General features: G+C 39.8%; 1 protein-coding gene across 1 annotated transcript; it reads left to right on the top strand.

The window, feature by feature from the left end:
• The first annotated feature begins 12 nt into the window (after positions 1-12).
• IARS2 (isoleucyl-tRNA synthetase 2, mitochondrial) lies at positions 13-27,024 on the top strand. The gene is made up of 23 exons (XM_039568648.1): positions 13-231; positions 713-835; positions 1,650-1,806; positions 2,874-3,022; positions 3,112-3,161; positions 3,262-3,371; positions 3,457-3,547; positions 3,939-4,054; positions 5,139-5,308; positions 6,093-6,183; positions 6,394-6,545; positions 7,478-7,638; positions 14,906-15,008; positions 15,631-15,724; positions 20,735-20,843; positions 22,101-22,203; positions 23,170-23,295; positions 23,660-23,791; positions 24,402-24,508; positions 25,332-25,477; positions 25,627-25,817; positions 26,394-26,538; positions 26,648-27,024. The coding sequence occupies exons 1-23, from the start codon at positions 28-30 to the stop codon at positions 26,800-26,802; spliced, it is 2,985 nt and encodes a 994-aa protein (XP_039424582.1). The 5' UTR covers positions 13-27; the 3' UTR covers positions 26,803-27,024.
• Positions 27,025-27,182: the final 158 nt, after the last annotated feature.

Below are 27,182 nucleotides of genomic sequence, written 5' to 3'. Positions count from 1 at the left end.
GGCGGAAGCGCGGCTGCAGCCGTGAGGATGCTTCGGGCCTGGCGGGCGCCGGCGCTGGCGCGGGCCCGGGCCGGGGCCGCCCGGGGCTGGGCGCGCTCCGCCGCCTCGGAGGCCGCGGCCGAGAGCCGGGAGGACTCCCGGTACAGGGACACGGTGCTGCTGCCGCGCAGCCGCTTCCCCGCGCAGCTCCCGGGGCGGCTGCAGCCCGAGACAGAGCTGGAGACGCAGCAGGTGCGGCCGGGGCTGGGCTGGGCTGGTTCCCCCGCGGTGCGAGCCTCGGGACGGCCGTGGGGCTGCCCCGGGCGCTGCGAGCCCCGGGCCGGCAGGAGGGCGGGCGTGGCTGCCAGGGTTTGTGTTCGGTCCCGCCGTGCAGGGCGAGCTTCTGGCGAGTCTGGGCTCTCGCCTGGCCCGGCCGTCCGGGCTTAGAAAAGCTCGGGCTCTTGAGGTGTTTATCGTTTGGATATAACTTTGTTACGGTCTGATTTGGAGAAGAGTAGTGACTCTCCGGACAGTGGAGTGCCAGGAGAATAATCTCAGGCCTAATACTTCACCTCCTTCGGGCTTTTACATACTTTAAACCCACTAATGTCTTCTTTTGCAGAGTTAGGAAAATGTAATTGTTTGTCTGGTTCTGTTGTGCGTTTCACGTCCAGACTTTTTAGAAGTGCAGAGACTTGTGATGGTTTTGGTCTTTTTCTTGTTGTTTCCACAGAAATGTGGTTTTTCGGAACTGTACTCATGGCAAAGGCAAAGAAAAGCAAAACAGGAATTTTGTCTGCATGACGGACCACCTTATGCCAACGGAGACCCTCATGTTGGCCATGCATTAAACAAAGTAAATATTTACTCGTTCATGCTTTATTCTTATGAAGTGATAAAACTTTACTGTCATGTGCTCTGTGTTCTCCATTCCCATTTAAATCGGTAACACTTTAAAATGTTTGGGGTTTTGGTCGCTGAGGCTTTTAAAAACCAACATTATGGTTGTGTGGATGCCATATTTTGCCATGTTGACCTAGACACCGTACCCCAACATAAATACCATGTACTGAATGCTCAGTGCTCATTTAGGTTCAGTCCTGAGATTCACAGCATTACACTGGCCACAAAGTGAGAAAGACTCAAATGTCACCCACAGCTTCTTACAGTCCCAGTGCTGCAGCAGTGTCCTCTAGGCCAGGGTTGTAGGTCCAGTTCAGTGTTTTAAAAATGAGAGCAAGTCGGATTTGTTCACGTCAAGTCTTACAAGTTTATAAACTGCATCTCTCAGTTACACTGATTGTAAACTCCTTGGATCAGAGGTCCTCTAAGATTCTGCCAATGTACAAAATGATAGGCAAGAAAAATAACAAATGTAGGGTCTTTGGATCACAGAATGGTTTGGGTTGGAAGGGACCTTAAAGAAGATCTAGTTCCAAACCCTCTGCCATGGGCAGGAACAGCTTCCACTAGACCAGTTTGCTCAAAGCCTTGTCCAGCCTGGCCTTGAGCACTTCCAAGGAAGGGGCACCCATAGTTTCTCTGGTCTTAAATATAAATTCGTCCTGCAGCTTTTGATAATTGTATTTGTAAACAGGAGGAGCTTAATTACAAATGTGGCTGTTCCACATGGGGGAGCTAAAGTGATAACAGACCTTGTGGCTTTTCAGATTTTGAAAGACATCACCAATCGCTTCCATGTGATGAGAGGTTATAAAGTGCATTATGTGCCAGGGTGGGATTGCCATGGATTGCCAATTGAGTTGAAGGCACTGTCAGAAGTCAAAGGAGCTGAAAATCTTTCACCAATGGAAATTCGGCAGAGAGGTAAATAAACTACTGTCTGCAGTATCTCCGTAAAAAAGGCTGGCTTGACTATTTGTATATCCTACTCTTTTTTTGTACTTTATGCCTGATATGCCTTTTAGACTTTGTGGCCTTTTCTATTAGCTATTGGTGACATTTTCTATGATCACTGGGTGTATTTGCCAAGCAGATAGACCAGACTGGAATCTGATGAAATGGGATCATTTCACACAGGCTTAATTTGTTGCTGTAATGGGCATGCAGAGCATTGACCCTGGGTTTAGAAAAACACAAAAGGAGGGCAGAGGATTTGGATGTGTGCTTTGATTAACTGTATAGTGGCAGGAAGCTGGTATTTATGAGATCAGCATCCTTTTGGTTTTTGAAGGCTGAATTTGATTAGGAGCTAGAAAGATGCATGTAAAAGTCAGGCTCCTTCAGGACAGCTTGGCTCTGTCTCACAAATAGGAATATATTTGTTGACTGTGTTTTTAATAATTCTACAAAACTACCGGGGGGATCCTTTCAGAGAAAGTCTGCATTTTATGGAAACTGCTTTGAAGAAATAATTTCAAATACAGTATGGGTTGAAGGGCATCATTACTCAGCTGCAAAGCTTTTTGAAATGAGCAATTGAAACTGCTTTAATTTGAAATTGTGGTAATGGAATAGGCTAACTTATTTTCAGATGTATGTTACTTATAAAATTTTGGATCAGCATCAACAGAGGGATGACTTTCACTCTTACTAGTTTTATGTTGAGAACTTATTTTGGGAAATTTCTCTTCCTAACAAAATACATTTTTCCCCCCCTTTCTTAAAGAGAAAGTTTATAGGACTATAAAGACATAGGCTTAATGTTCCTGTATTAGTCAAAAAAGTGCCACTCCTGGATCTGTTTACTTTTTGCAGTCATTTTTTGTAACAACCAGTCTGAAATGTATGTATTTTGAATTGTAATATTTTGGGCATAGGTTCACTATATTCAGCTCTGGCTTTACTAAAAAAACATCAATAGTTCATTTTAAGTGGTATTTTATTGATCTTAGTGTGCTAAACTATGTGCTTAATGGAACTATTCCCTTCAGCCAGAGCATTTGCAGAAAGAGCAATTGAGAAACAGAAATCTGCCTTCATTCGTTGGGGTGTAATGGCAGATTGGGCCAACTGCTACCTTACATTTGACCCAAAGTATGAAGCAAATCAGCTGAGAGTCTTCTACAAGATGTATGATAAGGTATGTTGAATTTCTCTTGAAGTCCGTATTGATTTTTCATGAGTTTTGTTTCTCCTAACTTTCTTTTTTCCTCTCCCTGCCCTCTCTAGGGTTTAATTTATCGGGACTATAAACCTGTGTTCTGGTCCCCTTCAACAAAGTAAGAATCAACTTACTATTTTGTCTTCAAAATTTTAGCAAGGATACTTACTTGTAGCTTTTGATGTTGCAGTGTGTAACTTGTGTTTGATGTGTACCAGAACAGCCTTGGCTGAGGCAGAACTCGAGTACAACGAGCAGCACGTCAGTCGCTCTGTGTACATGAAATTTCCGCTGCTGAAGTCGCCGCCTAAGCTGACTTCTGTGATAGGTACGACTTCTCTGTAGCTTTAAAGACTGATAGCTTTGATTTTTGTTATTATTGTGAGTAAAGTACTTCTAATTTACATCTGTAGATGGATCATCCCCTGCTAGTGTGCTAGTCTGGACCACGCAACCTTGGACTGTGCCAGCCAATCAAGCAGTTTGTTACATGCCAGACTCAGCGTAGGTGTCTTTCACTTGGGTCAGTCATCTGTGTCAGTCCTTAGCGGTATTTAGCAGCAAAATTAAAACATTCTGGACTGCCATTACAGTTTATTTAAGGCATCTTTTTTAGGTTTTGTTTGGTTGGTTTTGGTTGGGGTTTTTTTGTTTGGTTTTTTAAGTGATGCAATTTAAGCTTTGTTCTATATCTACTAATATATTAATTTCTGCTTTAATTTTTTTTAAGTTACTTCTCCATTAGGCGAGGTTATGTTGAAACTTCTGAGATTTATGAGTGAATTGAACATATAAAACATACTTGTCTATCTTTTAGAGATGAAGCATGTCACAAATTGGTAGCTTTGTGGTGTTTGTAATTATTTAGTATCATGAATGCCCGTTTGCTTTGCAGATACTCAATTGTAAAATGTGCAACAACTGGACAACGCTTCATCCTTGCTGCAGATAGAGTTGAATCTACAGCTGCTGTTCTGGACACACAGTTTGAGGTTATATCAACGTGTAAAGGTAGGTTTTAATATCGTTATCTTAAATTACTTAGAAATCTGCTGGTAGGTGTCTGAAAACTGCTTCAGTTTTGATGGATTAAGTGTTTTTATAATTTCAGTATATGCTTCACTAAGATAATACAAAGAGGAGGAGGAGGAGTCTTTCCAATTTACTATTGGTGTATTGTAACTCAAATTATCATCCATAGATTTCAAATGCATTTTTAAAATCTGGATTCGCGCTTGGAAAAATGAAATATGGAATTCAAGTCTATTCAGTATTAAAATCTTAATTACACTGAGTACAGTTTGTGTGTCTTTCCATCCATTATTAATGACAAGAGGGGGCTAATTACAAGAATGACTGTTGAGGTATTGTAGGTGTCTCTTGTCTCTCTGGACAAGCTAAAGCAGTTGAGCTGGCATCCTAGCAAACTGCATAGTGACATTTCTTAACAGGCAGGCTTGGGATTCAGTGTAATGAGTTGGGATTTAGTGTGTCATTTGTGAGCTTTATTCCTTTGCCTCTATCAGTGATTCAGTACTGGAAATATGCATATGTGAAGGAGGTGAGGAATCTGTTTCTATGACTTTTTGTGACTTTTTGTTTTCTTTTTTTTTTTTTTGGTGCCTTGCCATGCCTTCTCTTTCAGGGGAAGTCTTGTTTTTACCTAATGATAAAATTACTGGGGCTGTTTTTTCTCACAGCTTCCACCTTTTTGAATCATGTGATTTACAGATAATGTCCAAGAGTAGTAGAGTTGAACCTTCTTAAAAAGAAATTTCATATTGGAACCTGTTCTTTTTAACTTCCCATATATTCAGTAATTACTTATATTTGTTACTTTCCTGTATTTGTGTACATAACTGTTTGACGGCAGTTCTTAAACATCGTCCTTCTAGGAGAAAGTCATTGTGTGAACACCATTTTGTCATATGACACATTCCTCAAGCTCTGTGATTCTTGACTTCCAGCAAGACTTTAATAATAATATTTCTTCAGTGGTTTTTTTAACCACTTGTTCTTTTTCTGCACTCTGATAAAAGAAGCTGAATGCATGAATTGTGTTTCTCTATTTTTTTCTTCCATTTGTGTTTTTCAGGTGCAGATTTGGCAGATGGTTCTTGTGCTCATCCCACCATTCCTGGCAGAGTCTCTCCTCTGTTACCTGCAAATCATGTGACAATGACAAAAGGGACAGGATTAGTTCACACAGCCCCAGCTCATGGTATGGAAGATTACAGCGTAGCTTCCCACCATCAACTACCCACGGTACTTCATCTTTTCAGCTGTTGCTCTTGATTTCCTGCAACTGATGGATTGTGTGCCCTTAAAATGATTTGTTTTAATTTGTGCATAAAACTTGAAAATGTTTTGAAGCATTCACAGAAGCATGAGTATCACTAATGGCCTGCAGGAGTGCCAGACTAACCTTAAAGAAATGTGTATGAGGATAAAAGGATGAAGTTTCCTTCTGCTGATTAAAAGTCATGGAGAAGTGGTAGAACAGCAGCAGGTTTTTCTGCTCTGTGTGTGGTTTTGTTTTTTGAAGGATAACACAGAGACTTTTTCTCAGATATTGACTCACTACTCAGAATTGTCTTTTCCAGACAGTAAGTCACCAGTTATGTTGGTCATTATTAATTTTTTTTTTCAGCAAAACTTGTTTTAAACACGTGTATAAATACAGTTCAGTTATGCATGGCCAGTTTGTGATTGATGGGAGTGAAGATGCAGGATATGGGGCATGGGGAGGATTAGGTTTGATTTTGTTTTTCACTGTTTATTTGAAAAGTCACTGAAATACCAGTGACTTTGATGTAAGATAGTTGTGGTATGTGTGCAAATGCAATGGTGCTTATTCCTTCTCACACGCAGAATTCACTTGCCTGGTAGATTACTGAACTGCAGTTCACTAAATCTGAAGTGTACTTAAATATTTTGTTCTTCATCAGGAAAGGAGTCACCCAGTAGAGTATTTAACTCACTTTTGAATACCAAAAAAGATAATTGCCACATGGTATTTTATTGACATGATCAATGTGTTCATTTTTAGGATTGCCTTGTGGATGAAAGCGGGTATTTTACAGAAGCAGCAGGTCCTGAACTTAAAAACAAGAATGTCCTTGAAGAGGGAAATGAAGCTGGTGAGTATTTGATGCTTGACTATTTGTTACTTCCTCAGTTACAGTCCTGCAGGAACATTTTGAGGGTTTGTATAAACTGATCATATTTTGAATATGGATGAGATACAGGCATTTCTTGCTAAGTGTTGATTATGGAAAGGAGCTGAGTTGAGGTTAACAGTAGCCATATGTTCAATCTGAATTTTAATCTTGCCTCATTTTTTCTCTCAGTCATTAAAATGCTTCAAGCAGCTGGGAGTTTGTTAAAAGAGGAGAAGTACGTGCACAGTTACCCCTATGACTGGAGGACTAAAAAACCAATGATTATTCGTGCCAGCAAACAGTGGTTTGTAAACACAGCAGATGTGAAGGCTGCAGCACAGGTAGGTAATTTTGCTTTCTTATGAGACACTTAAAGACAACTGATGCTATTTGGAATCAGCAAAACAATCTTGCTGTAGCTCCCTGCAGAATATGTTATTCTATAGCATTTATAAACAGTAGTTGAAAAATGTTAATTAATTGTCAAAGTGAAGAGTGTTGTCAAATTTTTTGTCAATATTGATATGATCTAGGGTAGTTACATTGATTGGTATATTTGCTCATTGTATTTAGAGATGTAGAAAAGTTTCTTAGAGCTACTGATTTTTTTTTCCCTAAAATATTTTTAAAAATATGATGTTTCAAGAAATTAACTCAGACGATTTTATCACTATTAAAATTATATTTTTTGTTAGGCTAGCCTTGTGCGGCCAGAGATCTTTGTTTGCTCCCCTGTTAATTTTGTCACAGTCCTATTTTAAATAACTTTAAACCATGGGGTCTTTTGCTCTTTGAAATTATGTACATCCACACTAAAAATTCAGACCAGCACCTTAGGGTAACAGTGATTTTATTCTATTAAGGGCATGAGGTGTATATTCCATATTAATCTTTATCTAAAATGAATGAAAACCTGATGGTTACTCAGCAGGGCTGGGAGTGAGTGGCAGCCCACACTGTATTACAGGCAGTCTGTATCAAGGTGGGTTTTCAAAGTAGACAACAGCACAAGACACAGCTTTTAAACTTCAGATAGGGCCACTGATGCCATTTTAAACTCATTTTTAGGGTGTGTCTGCTAGAGAATCAGAGAACTGGGCTTTGGTTGGGAAATATACAGCATGTGCAGTGTTCAAAGTATGTTGGTTGTCTGAGAATGTGTTGTTTGATACTGGGAATGGGAGAGTAAATCTGTACCGTATTTTACTGACAGCATAAGCAGTGTTTATGGGAATGCTGAAGTGTGTTCAACAGCTCACTGTCTACTTTTTAGGATGTGCTGAAAAAAGTGAAAGTCATCCCTACGTCTGCAATGAACAGAATGCTGGAGATGCTGGACAGAAGAACATTCTGGTGCATATCGCGGCAAAGGTGCTGGGGCGTCCCGATTCCTGTTTTTTATCAGAAGAGCACGGGAGAATGCTTGATCAACAGGTACCTGTCCAGCCTTGTACACTGAGAAATGGCAGAAGCAGCACTGTCTGTTGTGCTGCAGTTAATGATATAAAATTTCTTATTATTTCAAGTAGGAATACATGCTTTTAGTTGTAATTGTTTTTACACAGATCTAATTTAGCTGTAAGTTAGAACAATCAAAAACTTGTTGCTGGAAGTGACTTGTATATAACTAATGGAATTAATTTACTTAGATACTTAAGTTACCTGAGAAGTCCCCTTGAGATTAATTGCTGCTTTCATCCTTCATCTTGTAGTTCAGTGAGCTGCCAGTCATGACTGGCCTTTCCATTTAAGCAAGCAGTGAAATGCAAGTTGTGATTAGAAGAGATGGCAACTCTACATTGAACAGTCCAGGTTCTGTCTCAAAAGAGCTTTTTGCAGTTAAGTAAGTGACAGTGAGATCTGAAGTGTAATAACCACATTGGTTGCAGAATAAATAACTGCATTTTGTTTGAAAACAAAATTAGAGTGGTTTTGACGACCAGCCTCAAGTGTAACTGACCCTTAGCTATATGATTTGGTATGTCCAGATCTTCAGATGCTAGCCTGATTCTGCCATCTTCTAGTTAATAGTATCTAGATATTGCAAACACTGCATTTCAGGAATTGTAGACAACATAATGCAGAGGAAATCCAAGCTATGCTTTAAAGCAAGAAAACTCAACCAAATATAATCCTTTACTGTTCTGTAAGGAATAATAGAGTCCTGCTTTTACTTCTTTGGGGAACAGAGGTATTCAGTTGTGAATGCCCTCTAAGAGGTGATTTCATAAAAGTAGTATTGTGGAGTTCCACATTCATTGATTAGTTCCATATTTTTTTCTGTCTTGAGATATGCTGATGTAACTCAGTTTTATACACCCTAATCTTACAACCTTTTGTGTAAATTCATTCTGGATAATATGATTGCATAGCTGGAGATGAACTTAAATAGTGTTGCAGAACTCTTTTTATTCTGGTGTTGAATAAATATACTGCAGGAGTCCAGCCTGTTTTCCAGAGGCTGTACTGAGCACACAAGCAGTAGATAGTAGACAGTAGTAGGTGAGGCTCAGGGTGTGGAGAGCAGGGAATGGACTTTAGACAGGTAGTCCTCAGCTTCACCTGGTGTGACTGGGTGTGTAGGTGCACGGAGATGTACTTTGGCTCTCTCGCCATAGGCAATAACTGTGAGAAAAGACCACAATAGCCACACATCAGGAAATAAATGGGTGGAGGGTTTGTGGAGTGTGAAACCGTTTTACCTGCAAAAAAGTGTGTGTCTCTATAAAAAAACTATTTCTGAGGAATAGTTCTTGTATTCTGGTTGAAGAGTAGGCTTGAGAGAGTGTGTGTGTATGTTGCTTAAAAATTGTTAAATATGTAGTTTAACAAGAAGAAGGGAGCGTAATGAAAAGGAGTTCAGCAGTTGGCACTCAAACGAGAAGGACGCCATGAAGCAAGAGCTTCTTCTGCACATCGAGGAGCTGGGACAGAAAGCATTTGAAAGGAGGGATGTGTGGGAATTCCTTTCTACAACCTTTAGGTTGTAGAAAAATTACCTTGAAAGGCAGTCACCTGTATTAAAACCCCTGCCTTTTGTGAGTGCTCGAGCTGTGTGAGATTATTCCTGGAACTATGCAAAATGATGTGGTGAACTTTGCCATAGCTTAACACCTCCATCTTTGTATGTAGGTGTTGGCCCAGCAGTCACACTTGTGGGGAGTGAACAAAGGGACAGCGTGGCATGTTTGGGTAGAATTGATCTGAGGAATAGAAAGAGGCATTTAGGAAAAAAACCAGACATATTCAATATGCTTGAAAAGAGATTTATTTAATTTGCTGACAGCTTCAGATGCTCATTTATAGCCAGGACTCTTTACTTCTAACTTTACATACTCTCGGTGGAATTTTCAAAGGAAAGTGTAAAGCAATCATTAAATATTCTAAAAAGTTTGAGCTTTACAAATATTTGTAAAGTTAACTGTAGCAGGCTTCTGTAACTGGAGTAGGAGAAGTGCACAGAATATTGGCCTATAGAAGTGACAGGCAAATTTAGAAGACAGTCTGTCAATTCATAGGTCATTTTCCTGGACACCAGTTCTTACTGAAAAAAGCAGCTAAACCTGATTGATTTGTTACGTTTGCATTATCATTTTGAAAATCATATTACAACAGGTAATAGTAAGTAAGGCTGACTTACTTTTTTAAGAAGTTTCATACTTAGATTGTGTGATAATTAATATAATTAAAACACCAGTAAATAACTTGCATTTCAAAACACGAGCTGTTTTTAACTTGAGTGCTGGATAAACAACCTTTCAGTAGCAGCTGCCGTGGAGTTTTTGAGTGACTATCAAAAGTAACAGCATCTCCACTGGAAGTCAGTGTAGTCCACATGGAGTTGCTGTTACATATGAGAGCACCAATGGTCGATCTTGAGTGATCCTGTTTATGTATCACCTGTAAAATGACTTTTAAAAAGAAAAAAAAGTCCCTAAAATAAACTGCTGTTTCCCTCTATGAGAGTTGCCCCTGAATTTGTCACATGAAAAGCCGCTGAAAGCCCCTCTTTCAAGATGGAACTGCTTTCTCTAACAGAGTGTTTTTGCCACACCAGCAGTGCAGTCTTTCTAACTTAAAAGCCAAGAGGTAGTTTGTAATGTTTGATGCAGAATCTCCATGGATCTTCCTGCTGCTGTGGGCCCCCCATAACCCTAAACGATATTTGATTCAATGACATTGTCATCTATGGTTATAAATTTAATATACCAGTAATGTTTAAATTCTTTGCTGCAGAGTATACTGCATAATATTCTGACCAGGAGTGTAAAAATTATTATTAAAAAACCCTTATATGAAAGAAAGAGAAAAGAGAGAGCACTTTTTCATTTTTGCCATTTTCAATAAGAATACAGAGGTGAGATTCTGTGGGATTTTTCTGCACAAATGGAGAAAAAAAGACTTTAAGTAATTTAGAGTACATGCACAAATAGATGCTTACACTGTGTGACAGCTTTCAACATTTAATAGATTTCACAAGAAGATATTCTCAATCTAGGAAATTTTGTAACTCATGGAAAAGAAAGAGCTCCAAAACTAAAATGCGAGAATTGTATTTCCAGTAGTAGCTCAGGCCAGGTGATAAATGTGAGATACATGCTTTAATCTGACCTCATGCAATAACTGCTGTACAAATTTGCTGTTCAGATATTGGTAATAAATAGTAGTATTGCAGAGATTGTTCTAATGCCTGACAACTTTTGTCCGCTTCCCTGTGACTTCGATTAACACGTAAATTAAATTTCTGAAAAAGAAAACCCCAACATCTTTTTGAAAGAGTTCTATCCTGTGCTCTAATTTGTTTTTCAAAATAATAAGACATTTCAGTGAACTGCAATTAGTATCAGCTTACCATCCCCTAAATACTTACAGCTGCAGTATCAATGTTCGTGTAAAGCAGAAGATAACTTCCCCTCTTTGCCTCTGTTGGAAAGGAGATGGAGAGAACATCAGGCTCTGTATTCTTCTGCTCCTGACTGTATCTTAATGCTGCCTAATTTCTGTTAACAGATTAAATAAGTGTGCAGCATAATCAATATCAGGCTCCCGGGTGATTGGCTGGAGCTGTGGTAGCGTGAATTGCCGTAGGGGTGTCAGAGCGTAGCAGGGACACGTAATGCAAGTTCTTCCAGATAGCCTCTGAATACAGGGCAAAGTTTTACAATGGCCTTTATGGCTCATTTGCAGAATTATCATGCTCACCTTGAAGGCTGTAGATTATAAAGTGATGAGTAGTTATTTGAGCAAGGTGGTTTTCACTTACACCTTACAGAAGAGTACTTTGCAAAAATCCTGCTCCTTACAATGCAGAGACCTTAAATAAAGTTATTTCTGTCTTGTAGTAAAATTAATCATAAGGATCCTGAGGGAAGAGCAGAGCCAAGTACAGGGGCTGTGTTTCTTTGTCTTGTATTTTTCAAACTGTAGGAGGAAAAAAGATTTGTCGAAAAGATACCCTGGAAATTTTTCATCTAAACTGTCTCCTCTTAGAAAACACTTGTTAATGTTCACTTATGTTCTGTAGAGAAACACTGCATAATGAAACAAACTTGCACTGCTAGAATACGATAATTTTTTTAAACTTGATTTGAAATTATGATAGGATTCTGAGAATGTTGGTCAATAAAAAGTTGGCTTCACAGTCCTTGACTCCTTATTTCTAGTAAGTGTTTGATAACACAAATCTTTCTTTTACTTATCTGAAAAAATTTATCTGTGGCATAATTGTACCTGTTGCTTCTTGTGTAACACAAATGTCTTAAAACAAATCTGCCCTTCAGAAATTAATAGTGTAATCTTTGTATTGCATAGCAATATACTTGATAAAATGTTAGTCCATAGTATGTTTTGTGGGAATGGTGTATCTACAAGGATACACAACTCTTGTGTGACATTAGCAATACTGTAAATGAGGGCAGTCATTTTATGATGGTTTCCCAAGGGAGAGTAATAGCAAGGGTTTATTTCCTTCTTGTCCCTCCCCACCCCCACCTCTGATGGAAAGGAAAAAATTGTTTGTTAAGAGTATATTTCTATATGTTGTCCAAAATAACTGTTAGTTTTGGTCTATAGCTGGATTTATCACCTTTTATAAATCCCTTTAAATACTAATAACTTGAAATACCTGTTGAATGTTTTAAAAATGTGTAGGTTGAAAATTAATTCATCACTGGAGTTTATGTCCCTCCACTGAAGGGTATTTGCAATGTAGAAGACAGGCTTAGTTCCTGTTTAAATTTTCTGCTTGCTTGACAGGACATGCTGGTAGCTTTTCTGTACTAATTGTGGGTGTGATTCCTGATCAGAGAATTTTTCTGGCTCTCACTGAGGCCAGACCCATTAGCTGAGCACTGAATTACTTCTTCCGTAAATCACTCACCATACACTAATATTTTATGTGGTAATAAACGTGTTTTAGGGTAAATCATCCTCTTTTTAGTTTAGCTACTCTTGTCTTCCACTGGTGAGTTCCATGGTCAGCAGCTGGAAGGCCTTGAGACTGTGGAGAGAGCTCTTGAAATCCTCACGTGAAGACAGTTGGTTATCTGTAACTGTCTTCAAAAATACACTGATAGTGTATTTGAGAAGAATCCAAGGTGGAAACTTCTGTTGGCAAAGAGTGAAAAATAATACTGTGTATTGCTTTTCCTAAAATGTTCCCAGTGCTGTAGTGTGCGTCATCACTAAAGGTCAGGGTGTAAATTCAGCTTTGTCAGTGGAAGGTACTGACCCTGCAAAATACAAATTCAGTGGAATAGTTTAGTCCAGGCTGAGGCAAACAAATTTCTGTTTTGTTTTTCCTGTGATCTTTCTGAATTTGAAGATTTAGCATAAAGGAGGCAAGACATAAGGGCTGCATATCAGCTATCTGCCAGGAATTGTACCAGAACGGGGGTGGTTGTTTGCTTTTGTCTTGGAGAAGTAACACTCTTACAACTGGAAGTATAGTCAAACAGGCCTCTGTGCAAATATTTCTGGAAAGAAGTGGTACCATTCAGAGCTGGAGCTCCTCTGTATTGTTTCAGCAAGATAAATGTTAGCAGATACATTACAAAGCCATAGATTTTGTCCCACCATCATTAAACTGGAAGGTGAATGATGCCTATGCTGGTTTGAAAGGGGCAGAATGGTGGTGGTGCCAGCTGGTTGTGCATGTGTGAGTGTTGCTGCTTAAAGGCCTTTCCCTGTGGAAAACCTGCTGGGATGTTCTACAGGAATTTACTTTGAGAAGTAAATTGATTAATTGATGATTGATTGTTTGATTAATACAAAATTGTTGTTCTGTCGTTGCAATTTGAGCAGTCAAAAGCAAAACTGGATTTTCTTCTTGCTGTTGCACATCATGTCATGAAATGTAGTAATTTGTTCTACAGCTTCTTGGACAACATGTTTTCATGCTTAAACACTGTGTCATTAAATGTTTTAGTGTTGTAGCTCAGCTTATTAGCAGTGCAGTAAAATACTGTGCTGCAATCCAAGTATAAAATCAAGTGATGACACTGAAGATCATCTGCCTTCTGTGTTTTCAAGATAATTATGCCAGATCATTATTTTACTTTTTCCCCTTTGCAATACTGTGTCAAGAACTTAGTTAACTGATTAAATCTTCATTTCTCAAGTTACAAATAAATCTCTGGTGGCCTGGGTAACACAGAAGATTTAGTCTGAAGTTGGCAGGTCGTGATGATCTGCTGTACTCCTTAAATGCAGCAGATGTCTTAAAAATCACCTCTTTAGTAAGTGCCCTGTGAGTCAGCAAGATGAAGTGTGTGGGGTTCCTCTTTGGTTTTTTAAGATACTTTAATTTATGTCTAGACTTGGCATTAAGCAATATTAAAAATCAATTCCCCATAGCCTTACCAGTGGGGCCAAGGATTCAATGTGTCATAAAGAGTGCAGAGAACTGCACACCTTGAGGTTGCCTTATCTGTTCACATCAGAAAAAATGCTTAGTTAATTTTTTTTTTTTTCTTATTCCGTAGTATCTGTTTGTTTCAGGACCTTTGTTCTGGCTGGTGCTATATGATATGAACTCATAGATTGCCTTCAGAGTGTACATTGAATGGTTTATTATCACTCCTCTACTGGGTGCAGAATTTTCAGTTTCTTACATTATTTGGATTTATATATTTATCTGTATATTTCTTACAATTTAAAAAACATATTGCTAAAAAAGAGGAATCCAGGCAACTGGAAGTCTAAGATATATATATGTATACTATTTGAAAAGCTGTCATTTCCTCACTCCTTTCCATGTGAGTTCTCAGAGTCTCTGTATCCAGTAGGAAAAATAAACCCATTGTCAAAAAGAGCAGATATTTTGAGGGGAAATAGTTGCGTAGTTTCTTTAAATTCAAGGTCAATAAATAGCTAATAAAAGGGATTTTAGAAGTTTTCAACCTGCTGGCATCTTTTCTGAGTGCCCCAATTATGGAGCATTTGCAAAAGAAGGTATTTGAAATCCATGTGGGGTTTTGTATGTTTTACAAATTCTCCCATCTTGGAAGGCAAAAGTAGGAAGCCTTTAATACAGGCAGGAAGCTCTGGGGAGTCTTGTCTGGATTAGAAGCTGGAAAATCACAGGTTCTAATAGCTTGGTCTGTATATAATTGTCTCTCACTGCTTTGGGTCTGGGATACTTGTAGAAAGGTGTGATTAACTCCTCAATTCATAAACCCCTTTTTTCCTCCTCCTAACCCAGTGAAACCATCACAGATGTCATCAAAATAGTGGAGCAGCAGGGGACAGATGCGTGGTGGACCCTTCCTATCGAACAACTCCTGTCAAAAGAGGCCGTAGCAAAGGTAAACTTCTGACTTCAGGTACAGCAGGTGCTCGAGACAGTCAAGTGATGGGAAATAATAGAAAAACTTCCTTTATTCCCATGATCCTCTTCAGTCTTGTACCCTTACGAGAAGGTATCCTGTGAAAGGAGTATTCAAAAAGAAAGATCTGAGTGCGGCAAAATACACACAATTGGATTTGTGCTGTTGATTCAGGGCAGAGATCTCCATCCTCCTCCTCTTATTTCAGGAGGAAAGTGACATCCTGTTTAACCAAATTAGGAGCCCAAATATGTATTAGGTCTTGGTCGTTAAGATGGATTAGAATTTTTATTTAGTTCTTCCTAACTTTTTATTGTTTTTTGACAATTGTGTACTTAAGCTAGCACAAAGCTGTAGTGTTACTCTGCCATCTGAGGTTTTCTTTGTAATTTTTCCTTGCCCTACTTTGGGTTTCCATCAGTAATTATCTGAAAACTCTAGTCAAAAATTATCTACATTATTTTGTGATCACTCACAAAGGTGGTAGCAGAGCCTGTACAAAACTGATCCAGAAACCAAATTTGCTTTATATTTAGCTTTGAAAAGCATTGATAATACAGATTATTTTATTTGTATTATTTAATAATTGTTCTCTCAATAGGCTGGTGGTCGTGATGTTTCAGATTATGTCAAGGGACAGGATGTCCTAGACATTTGGTTTGACAGTGGAACTTCCTGGGCTCATGTTTTGGAAGGTACAGAACTCCTATGTTGATCCTTCTTTTAAAATACTTGGAGAACAAGATATAACTGTTCTGTGTGACAGTGTTAGTGTCAGCAAAACTGAGGCAGATTATGCCAGCAGCAGGCTGGTTGTGACCTGTAAAGCTGCTTTTGCTTGTAAAGATAAGGATTTAATGTTGGCGAACTCATTTTCAGTGTAATTAAAATTGAGATTTTTCTAATATTCTACTCTAATGTTTGTGCCATGTGGTACACCATGTATATTCTAATCACAGCAAATTATTTTGAGTGTAGACATGTCATGGCACAGACAGCTAAGGTACTTTGGTCCTTGTGGATAATTAAATTGTTTTCAGTTAACAAATATCAGCTTGTGCTTGTGTGTGCTATTTGAAGCAGAACAAGACTGAGATCAGCTGCTGAGTCTAAGTAAGTTTTGTGATTTAAAAGTGTAGGTGTGCTTTTTCACTTTTGATTACTTTCAGTAACTAAAGCAGTATATTGTGGCTTAAAATATTTATACTTGCTATATGCTATTTATGGCTTCTACTGCCAGTAGTTGCTGCTCAGCAGGTAGCAGATAGATATTTGTATAAAAAGATGTAAAATATACACTGTTTGCCTGGAGGATAGTGCAAAGTCAGGAGTCCTTTCTACAGGAGGAGTCTGGTCCCATACATCAAGTCTGTTGGACTTTAAACCCTCTGTACACAATTGTGTGATAACAATCTTGTTGAATTATAAAACACGTTAGTACCAGAGATTTTATTTCTTAGCAACGTGGTCAGGCAACAGTACCATCAGCAAACATTAATTTTCTAGAAGACTTTTACATATATTGAGGTTTATGCTCTTTAAAAATGTTTCTGGTTTGATTTTGAAAGGTATAACAAAGTAGTGGTATTTTATTCAGTTACAAACTTGCATTCTTTAAGGGCTGAACACCTCAGCCTGCAAAAGCTACCTGTAATCGTGTGTAAAGGGGTTGTCTTTTCGTAAGGAATAGCAGAATCAAGGCTCTTGATTAGTTTTTAATTTGTGTCAAGCTCCCATATGGATTCTGTAGTGTCTAATAAATGTTTGGGTTATCACAGTTCAGACTGCTTCTTTCACGGAACCATTACAAGTCCTCTACCTCTCTTTTCATTAAGTTTGCTGGAACTTGGTGTGTGTAAGGCATCTTCTTCTGCTGTGTGACATGACCGGAGTGGCCCCACTGGTGTAAAAGCTGGGGACTGACTAACCAGCAGTGTAACCTTGTAACCCTGTTTATTCTCAGAAATAACACAAAAGTTGCGTTATTTTTTTTTCTGTGTAATTGAGGCTTCCAGCCACTGCCAGAAGTGAAGTACAGTCTGGAATTCATATCAAATTATTGTTTTAACTTACCTTTTATGAAATTTTGCAGAAGTTGAATTAAGAGTTTTGTCATCTATTTCCCAAATATGCTTCAGATTTTAAAGCTTTCCCAAAACTTCTTCCAATGTCAATAATAATCAGCAAGGCTTACAGACAGGCTAATGGATAGGATTGTTTTCCAAAGTACACTTGGAGAAAAAGGGATGAAATTCATGGAGAATGAATTAGAGAATGTCATAACACGAAGAAGAATTTTGTGGTAGGAGGTGGGTGTTGGCAGAGGTTGTTGCTGTCTTCTGATGTCAGTGTTGGTGGCAGAAGTTCTTTCACAGCCTGAGTTACTTCCAGGGCAACTGCAGCATATAAAAGATGGTTAAAACTGAGACTAATGTTTGTTTCACTCTACCCTGAACTCAAGTTATTGAAAATTCTAAATCAATGATCTGTTAGTAACCAGCAGGAATAACAGATGTTACGGATTTCCCTGTCAGTTCCAGTCTTGTGAAAATAATTCCTTCTCTCCAGCATCTCTGTGTCTCGGGGAACTAGGCAGTTCCTGGGTTTTCACTTGACCCAGCTGTGTCCGAGCTTACTAAGGGAGATGCAGCTGTTACAAAATGAATCCCTTTAGCTGACAGCCACACAGATTGCTGTCAGAAAATACAGCAGGTTGGGGAGGGGGTGATGACAGGCAAGAAGAGAGATTCTGCTGTATGAGGTTAAAGGAATTGCTCAGAGATAGCCAAGCTCAATGGTGTAAATTATAGGGTGCATGACCTTTTGCCCTTGCACAGTCCTATTTCCAATGCTTGCCCTGCTTCCAGAGACTGGGCCTAGTTCTGATGGACTTGGCTTAAAGTTACTCTTGTTCCATTAAATTATGGCTGGCTTCCTTTTTCCAGCCTAGGTGTGCCTTAGGTACCACTTGTAGCTAAATGACAGATTAACCAAACCGTTCTATGTCAGCAGTGTGGCAGGTAGGAAGGTGCAACTTACACACTAAAATCAGAGATTTGGCTGCTGTAGTCACAAACCCAGAACTGTACAGTTAGAACTAGGCTGTGTGTGAAATAAACACCACTCACTGGCATCACTGAGAGCAGATCCACAAGTGCAACGTTCTCTGAAATCCTGCTGCCCCTGAAGTTTCCTGGGGATGCTGTTTGCTTTGTTAATGCTCTGTTTGCCTAACACTGTTTTCACTGAACAGTTTATTGTTGTGCCCCCTCATCCTGTTTGTTTCTTGCTACACATGCCTCAAGTATTTTTTTGAAAAACGGTTTTATGCAATGTTAAAATCTAAGTCCAAATGCTTCATACATGGATAAATGCATTTTCACAATGCTGCTGTGAGGTAGAAGAGTGTTAATCCACTGCTTCCAAAAAGAAAGTGTGGTAAAAGCAAAATTTTGTTCAAAAGCATGTGCTAATTTTGAATACTTAGTGCTGTGGTGCCCAGGACTTTTTTTTTTTATTGTTGTTCTTTTGCCTTGAAGTTCAACCTATTGATAGAGCTCATTTCAGTAGCTCTTTCTGGAGCATCCAATTAAGAGAACTCTTTAATGTCTTCAGATTCTCGTACATTTTCCTCATGGGCAGAGTGCCATCTTCACTACAACCCTGAGATGATTATTTTAAAAAATATTTCATATAAAAATGCACACTGGACTCTATTGTGATGTGATTTGCCACTGGTAAAAGTCACCCAGCTTTTTACCCACAGTTTTGTGGGTATTGAAATGATGGTAATTTTCAAATCATAACTTTTTTTCCCTATCTTATTGGCTAATGTTTAACTGAATGAATGTGATTATTTTACAACTTGCCTATCTAAGTGTTTAAACTTTTGTGCTGACTGAGGGGCTTGAATTTATCTTAGCTGGTTCATTCCTGGCATTAAAATACAATACGTTTAATCTAAAAGTCAAAGTCTGTAAGATCAAAGATATGGAATCTTGAAATCCAAACTAGAAGGATCATAAATTGTAATTCTCTTTAATGACCTATGTACTGTACCTCAGTTAAAATAAACAGCTGAAAAGTCTCTTCGGGGTTGTTGGACATACTTCTCCATTAAAAAAAAAAATAGTGGGCACTGTTGTAATCAATTTATATATAACAATCACAACTTTAACAAAAGTGAGGAAGGGGAGCTATTTAAAAGGCAGGTTTTGTATATGCAAACCCCGTGTTTGTATTTTACAGATAAAATGTCCAGACCTCTGTTAACTTTGCAAGCACTAGTAGCCAGCCTGCCACATGTAGTAGTTCCTGTCAGAAAAGCCCAATCCAGTTTGCTGTTTGTTGAAATTCTCTCCTCTAAGTTGTGTTTTTCCATGAAAAGTTAATTTCCCTAAAACCAGTGGCTAGTAAACTAGTTTTAAGTAACAAATGTGTTGTTACAGATTTTCTAATGTTACTATCTTCCTTACCACAGATAATTCTTTTTTTATCTTATCCTCACAAGTATTTTTGCAGTCTCTTAATACAGAGGCTGCTCCTTACTTACTGTAGTTCTAAACCCCAGACTCTTTGTAGATCTCCTTGAATGAATAAGCAAATGTGCTAAAAACTGTAACATCCACCCACACATTTTTCCTGTGCTACCTGGAACTGCTTGGCCTTGACCTTTGTAATGTTGAACTTCCCTTTATTGCAGGATGGATCTAAATATCGAAACTTCCATTAAGTTAAACAAATAAGTCAAGTGTGCCAGCGGCAGAAAGAAGCATTGTCTCAGGGGTCCTGGAAAGAGGATAAAAGGAGATAGTGAATAAAAACTGAGTAGAGAAATTTCTGTCTGAATATTTGGAAAGCAACACCACCAACTTGTAGAATCAAAGCTAAATTCCTGACAAATATGTGTATGGTTTTGCACATTTGTCGCCTTTGACTTGCATGTTCTGCTGTGTTCCACATTGCTCTGTTCTCACTCTGGTGACCTTTCTGGGATTGCATAGGACAAGGAGGGACTTCTGGAGTCAACAAGTTTTGTACCTTTTTATGTAGTGACTGAATTCCACCAGTAAAGCCATTTCAACTGTGCTGTCCTCTCTCAGCCCTGTGGGATAGCTGGGTTTGCTCTTCTGCCTTTAGTGTGCAGTCAGCTAATACCCTGCCTGCCTTGTTAGCCCATTTTTCAAATTCTGTCACAGGTGAGCTGTGGTCACTGCCAAAGCTTCCTGCTCTCCTCTGAAAATGCTTTTGATGGGCTGGTTGGGCATGTTACCTCTGTGCCTTGTGCCCTGTGTAATTCCAAATGGGGAAGCTTCAGATGGTGGCATAGATTTTTATTAATTCCAAAGTAGGTGAACTTTTCTTGGGTATTCCAGTTTGTTTAGGCGTACTTGGAAAGTATTTTGAGAACTTCTGTGAAGCAATCTTGAGCGTGATAATTTCTTTTTGTAATTTATTACTTTGTTTGGGAGAGAGCAAGCTTATTTGTTAAATTCTGGAGTTTGGCAAGGTTTGGATTCTTTTAAAAGTTGTGATACTAATGAATCCCTTGTATCATGGTTAAGTAACCACACACCATTTATAAAAGTAATTTACCTACTGGGTTTAAAAAGCAGAATAAATGTTACTAATCACTTCCAGAGATTTTGTGTATTGTTTGAAGGTACAAGGTCTGATATTTCAAATAAAATGTTCTGGTTTAAAAGGTGCAGAGCAAAGAGCAGATACATACCTGGAAGGAAAAGACCAGCTGGGAGGCTGGTTTCAGTCATCTCTCTTAACCAGTGTGGCAGCAAGGAAAAAGGCACCATACAAGTAAGTGTGTGGAGTGCAAACACATTTCTAGTCCATTTATTGAATATTGGGCTTTTGGAAGTGTGCACAGTAGTGTATAAACAAGAAACATCAAACCAGTCCCAAGTATCTGATTCATGTTCTTACATTTTCAGTATAAAGTTTTTCTCACATTAGATTGTAATTAATTTACGGTTTAACTTTTTTCTATCATAATTCTAATAATGTTTTCCTTCTTAGTCATTTAGGAATTGCATTATCAGATATAAGTCTGTTTTTTTGCTCTCTCTCCCACTCCCGTAATTAAAGAAATTCTTTGGGAAGTGCAGTGTGCTGAGGCCTTTTCTTGGACTTAAAATCAGGAGTCAAACACGGTTAGGAGGGGAAAGGGGTTTTACTTTGGTATTTATTTTAAGGATTCTTAGGTGCACCATGCCCAGGTGGAATGCACCCCAATGCACACCACAATGCACACACACAATTAATCAGGTATAACATGATAGGTTTTACTAATTATCATATCTATCAAAGATTCCCCAATGAGAGGCTCAAGTGAGCCCCCCTCCCCCAGGAACCTTCCCCTGGGTGGTTCTATCTTGGTTTACAGAATGTGTTCTGGAGAGGACCTTGGGGTCTGGGGCACACTGATCCCCAGCTACGAAGCTTCTAAAATGTTTCGTCTCTCAGCTTGACAAACAAGTCCAAGAATGTAGGCAAAAAGCACTAGGAATACAGAAATTGTAAAAAGGTATAACAGGGGTATAAAAGAAAAGGCAAAAAATCTTCATGGCATCAGTGCAAATCTCCCAAGATCATTGACTTGTGAATTCAACATGAGGCTGTAGGGAATTGGGAATAGCTGTGTGCTTACGTTCTGCTGAAGCTGTGGCACACCATTTATCCCCTGGAAGATGGAAAGCATAGAGAAGGGGAATGTGCCTCAGCTGTAAGGAGGCTGTGCAATTTTGGGAAATGTATTGGCTTAAAAAGTAAATAACACTTTAGTCTTTAATTAATCTGAAATATACATGCCCTGGATATCTAAACAATCTGTTGCTTGCACAATTAAATTAAATGAGGAAAATAAAGTTGTTTACTCTCCTTGGATGGTAGTACAGGGTATATCCATGGTTGGTTGAACTCCGGGGATGAAGCCTCAGGCTCACTAAAATAGGGGGTTTCTGCATGCTTTGACTTAAGAATCTCCTCATTAGAAATCTATTCCTTAGCATAGATTTTTTCCCTGGGATTTTGTTTTCACTAGAATCTTTTCTGCAGGACTCTGGTGGTTCATGGCTTTACTCTTGGCGAGAAAGGGGAGAAGATGTCCAAATCTATTGGCAACGTGGTTGACCCTGACGTCGTTATCAATGGAGGCGAAGTAGGTCAAACTCCTGAGTTCCTCAGAACTGCCACTTACAAGCTTTCACTGCCACATTCTGCAGCTGTCTTGTGGCACAGCTCTGTAAGGCTCTTCTTTGGCTACACTGCAGTTCCATTTGGCTGGACTCAAACCCTTGACTTGTGTTGCTTCTGCTGTAGTGCAAGAAAACTCCTCACCTTTGTTCTCTGCTAAGAGAAAAAAAATTATGCAGAGGGTGTAGAATGGTTCCTTTTGACCAGTGTTGATGGAGTAATGGAGAAGGGGAATAATAAAAACAAAAAAAATTAAAATGGTGAACCTCTGCCGTCAAACTGACTGAAAACTACCATGTGGGGCTGGCAGTGGAGCAGTCAGATGTAGCAGTTGCACCCCAGCAATCTCTCTGCTCTCAGACTGTTACTGATGGGAAATTTCATTCCATGGTCAGGAAGTTGCACTGCAGGTGATGCTCTGAATTTCTTTCCCTCCTCAGTCCTGCTGTTGTTCTTTCTGAGGCTGCCAAGCAGCTTTTGTAACTCTCTAGACAGAAGGATCAATCCATACATGACTTGCTTTTCTGATTCATTAAAACATACAGTCGTTCCTATCCTTTGAAAAGGAGAAAAGCTGTCTTCAGAGTTGAAAGCAATCTGAAGGGGAAGAAAAACCAATACAGTTTTAGATATTAACATGACTATTTTAATGATAAGTATTCAAAGGATTTAAGGCTGCAGATGAGTGTCTCTCAGCTTACTTGGGTTCTAGCACTGCCTGAACACAGAGTGCTGCAGTTTTGGATTGTAGCCCCGCTCAACAGTAAATCCTGCTAAAAGAGGGGGAAGCCTCCCACCACAGCAGCCTCTGGGCACATGGACAGAGTTTTAGGTAGTCCTGCAAGGAGCAGGGTGTTGGAATTGGTAATCCCTATGGATCCCTTCCAGCTGGAGATATTCTATGGCTCTGTGCTTTCCTGTCTGTACTCAGGATCACACCAAGGATCCTCCCTATGGTGCCGACGTTCTCCGCTGGTGGGTGGCAGAATCCAATGTTTTCACTGAGGTGCTGATTGGGCCTGTGGTGCTCAATGCTGCCAGAGATGACATCAACAAGGTAAGAGCCACCAGTGCCAACGCTGTTCATCCCAGCAACAGGTCCTCCTTGTATTGCCTGCAAAGCTTTCCAGTCTTTAGACTAAAGGAAGCTTTTCCAAGCTTATTTAGGAAAGTACTACTGCTTTTTACACCTGTGGGTCAAATAGTAAAGTGTGCTGAGATAAAGACTCATTTTGCAGTGTGCTTTGGTAACAGCCAGTCTCTATTTTTCTGTAGGTCCTTTTGCCATGTCTTCTTCATGATGCCTTTGTAACTATTCAAACATTCATTTTGGAAATTAGTCAATTTTAGTTAATGATGGAATATGAGCATTTTGTGTTTCATCTAAATTATTAATGTTTAATTGCTCTGGGTTGTCCTAGCTCCGGAACACGCTACGCTTCATGCTGGGAAACGTGGAGGGCTTCAATCCAGAGACAGATGCCATCCCCCCTGCAGAGATGTACATAGTGGATCAATACATGCTGCATTTACTGCAGGAATATAGCAGCAAGGTAGGGGGAAATGTGTTTAGATGAACCTGTGTGTAATGTTTTCCGCTGGTTGTATTTTCTTTAGGTGTGTGAGTAGAGTGTGTGTCATGCAGGCACATTACAACCACAAAGGATCCTTCAGTGCAATGTGCACTCCCTTAAGCCCATTTCAATTTTTGAGGAAGACTTTAACATTCTTAACTTGGTTTGGACGTCAGTTAGATTTTCCCACTCACTGCCCAAGGCCTCAAATTAGAAGTCCCTAAAAGGAGTTAAAGATGGATGTTAAAAAAAAGAAACCCAAAAATTATTATAGAGCTTTGGAAATTTCGTGTAGTCCAGCACTTTGTCATTTCTGTCACTCAGACCAAGAAACCATGGGCATAATTTCTGGTTTCCCCAGGGAAAGGGTTTCCTCTTTTCTCTCCCCTCAGATTTGATGGAAATTACTTCTTTGGCCTAACTGTTAATTTACATAAAATTTTTTTCCCCTCCAACAACCTTTTAAAGAAAGGTTTCTCCCAGCCTTTGTGCCACTCATTCCATTTTCTGTAAGTTTGGGTTTATCAGGGCCCGTTATTGTGTGCTGTGTGATGCAAACTGATGCACTGTTCTCACCTCCCTCGCCCAGGTTACAGAAGCCTACAAACAATATGATTATAGCAAAGTTGTTCGACTGCTGCAAGCATTCTGTTCCAGAAACTTGTCTAACTTCTATTTCAGCATGATCAAGGACAGGTAAGTTCCTTCCTGCTGCCTTTAAAAGGGAAAAAAGGAGGAAATGAATCTGAGATGGAGGTAATAACATTCCAGGTGAATGATGAGTGAACACAGGTAACTCTTGAGTACCTCTCAGTCACACATTGTGCTCCAGTGCACTCCAGCTGCCCGGTGAAAGCTCAGCTGTTTTTCAGCTGTTTGTCATTGTTGTGCTCTCTTCTGTCCACTGGGGGTACTGAGCAGTTTAAAAGGTCATCAAATGAGCACATTTAAAACCAAATAAGTATTTAAAGAGAGTCTTGGATTTATATTTCTACCTAGAAGGGTGTGCATCTGAATTTTGGAAGGGCTTTTAGCACTTAGCAGTGCAACTGAATGTATTTATCTGGGTGTTTTAGATGAGTAAAAGAATCCTAAGGCTGTGACAGATCCCTTTGTAAATGTGCAAGGGCTGTTTCATGGGATAGGAGGGGTGGGGGTTATACTGATCTTTAGTTGCCAGAATATGAGTAAAGGACGAGGGGGGGAAGAGAGAAAAGCCCTAATGCTGAGGTTTACAGGTGAACCAGAGCAAAAGGCTGACAGCTGCAGGCTCACCTCCCTGAAGACAGTGTCTCTCCACAAATTAACATGTACAGAATCTCCTTTCCTGTGACAAACTCTTCTCCTGTGGCTGCAGATGCAGATGGTCATGTCTGTAGCCCACTGTGCTTGCCTGGGAAGGGCACTTTAGAAAGCTTTCCTTAGATTTCTATACTTCCAGTGGCAGTCTCAAAAGTGTGGCTCTTGAGCAGGAGCATGAACCTAGGAATACTTTCCAGCTTTCACTGCTGTCTTGCAGGCTCTACTGCGAAGAAGCAAAGGATCCTAAGCGTCGTTCGTGTCAAACTGTGTTGGCAGAGGCTTTGGACATCGTTGTCCGCTCCTTTGCACCCATCCTGCCCCACTTGGCAGAGGAGGTTTTCCAGTACATCCCTTACAAGAAAGGTAAAGCACCTACCAGTACTCAGCAATTCCTTTAGTGCACTGTTTAATTGCACAATTACAGAAATACACCACTCTTTGCCATTCCTTTTTATTCATTTAATAAACACTCAAATAGACTAAATTAAGAATTGCTTTGTTTTGCTTTCAAGATTCAGAAGGTGTGTTTCGTACTGGCTGGATTAATGCAAGCTCAGCATGGAAGAAGCCGGGCATTGAGGAAGCAATAGAAGGTGCATGTGCAATGAGAGACTCGTTCCTTGGGTCCATCTCTGGCAAGAATGCTTTGGAATACGAAGCCATCATTGTAATTGAGCCTGGATTGCTGTTTGAATTAATGGAGGTAAAAAATGCAACTAAGAGTAGTGTTGTCTGTGTGAAAATGTTCTTCTGCTTTGTACTTACTAGAAAATCACAGACCAGTTGAGGGTGGAAGGGACTGCTGGAGCCTGTACAGCCCAAGCCCCTTGCTCAGGCAGGCTTAGTTAGAACAGGTTGCCCAGGCCTCTGTCCAGTTGGTTTTTGGATACTTCTGAGGATGGAGACCTCTCTGGGCTACCTGTGCCAGTGTTTGACCACCCTGCCAATAAAAAATCAGCTTTGTGTTTTCTTGGAGCAGGATCACCTTGACCCTGCTGCCTGTGCTCTTTCTAACACAGCATCCTCATGTGGGATGCTGCTGGCCTTCTCCTTGGGAGAGCAGAATGTTGGCTCAGGGGCAGTTGCTTGGCCATCAGACCCCCTTCTCTTGGACACTGGAGTTCAAGTCTGTCCTGTTCCTGGCAGGAATAAGTAAATCAGACTCTTGGTTCAAACCATCCACTCTGATTAGGAACCACAGCTCAGCATTTGTTTTATAGAATGGATGGTGCTGAGGAACAAAACCAGGTTCCAAGTCTGAAAGTTCTCTGTCCCCCAGGCACTGCAGGCTGAAGAAACTTCCAGTGTTTCCCAGCTGAATGAGATAATGATGGCTTCCCAGACAACCCTGCTGAGCGAGTTCCCCAAAGAAACACCTTCAGATGCAAACATCATAAAAGGGACCTTTCTGATTAACTTGGAAGGTAAGAGAACCATTCCAGACAGGCTGCTGCCCTACATCACAGTGTTTTTCATAGCCTGAGTCTTACCTACAGCTTCAGCCTCTCTCAGCAATGACACTTTCTTTGACAGGTGGTGACATCTGTGAACAATCTTCGTACAAAGTTATAGCCCGACCCAGTGCCAAAGCAAAATGCCCTCGCTGCAGGAGATACACAGCTGAGTCCTCAAGCACTCCCTGCCCACGGTGCCTCCAAGTCCTTGCTGCTGGAAAGGGGAGCACATGAAGACTAAACGCCTATGCAAAAGCTGCTCCAAAGTGGCTGAACCAGCAGACCTGCATACTGGAACCTGTAGAAGCAGATGCTTAAGCCCCAGCCTGAGCAGGTTATCATGTACTTCGGGGAACCTTATGTGTGTGTATATATATATATATATATAAAAATATATACATACACTACTTGTGTATATCACTTGTCAGCTTAATAAAAAAGGGTGGTTGAAAATAACTGACTGATTTACTTGTTCTCAGCAACCTGTGTTCTGGGGGAGTTCACTTCCATTTAAGTGAAAATCCCCAGTGTTTAATTTTTATACTGGCAGCTGGTAGTTCTGCAGAACCCCAGAGAAGCATTCCTCTCTACAATAAACAGAAGAGAAGGTGGTG

This window comes from Corvus cornix, chromosome 3 (genome assembly GCF_000738735.6).
Source record: "Corvus cornix cornix isolate S_Up_H32 chromosome 3, ASM73873v5, whole genome shotgun sequence".
NCBI lineage: Eukaryota > Metazoa > Chordata > Aves > Passeriformes > Corvidae > Corvus > Corvus cornix.
Note: the sequence above shows the minus strand (reverse complement) of the source record. Positions and strands in the feature narration are given on the sequence as shown.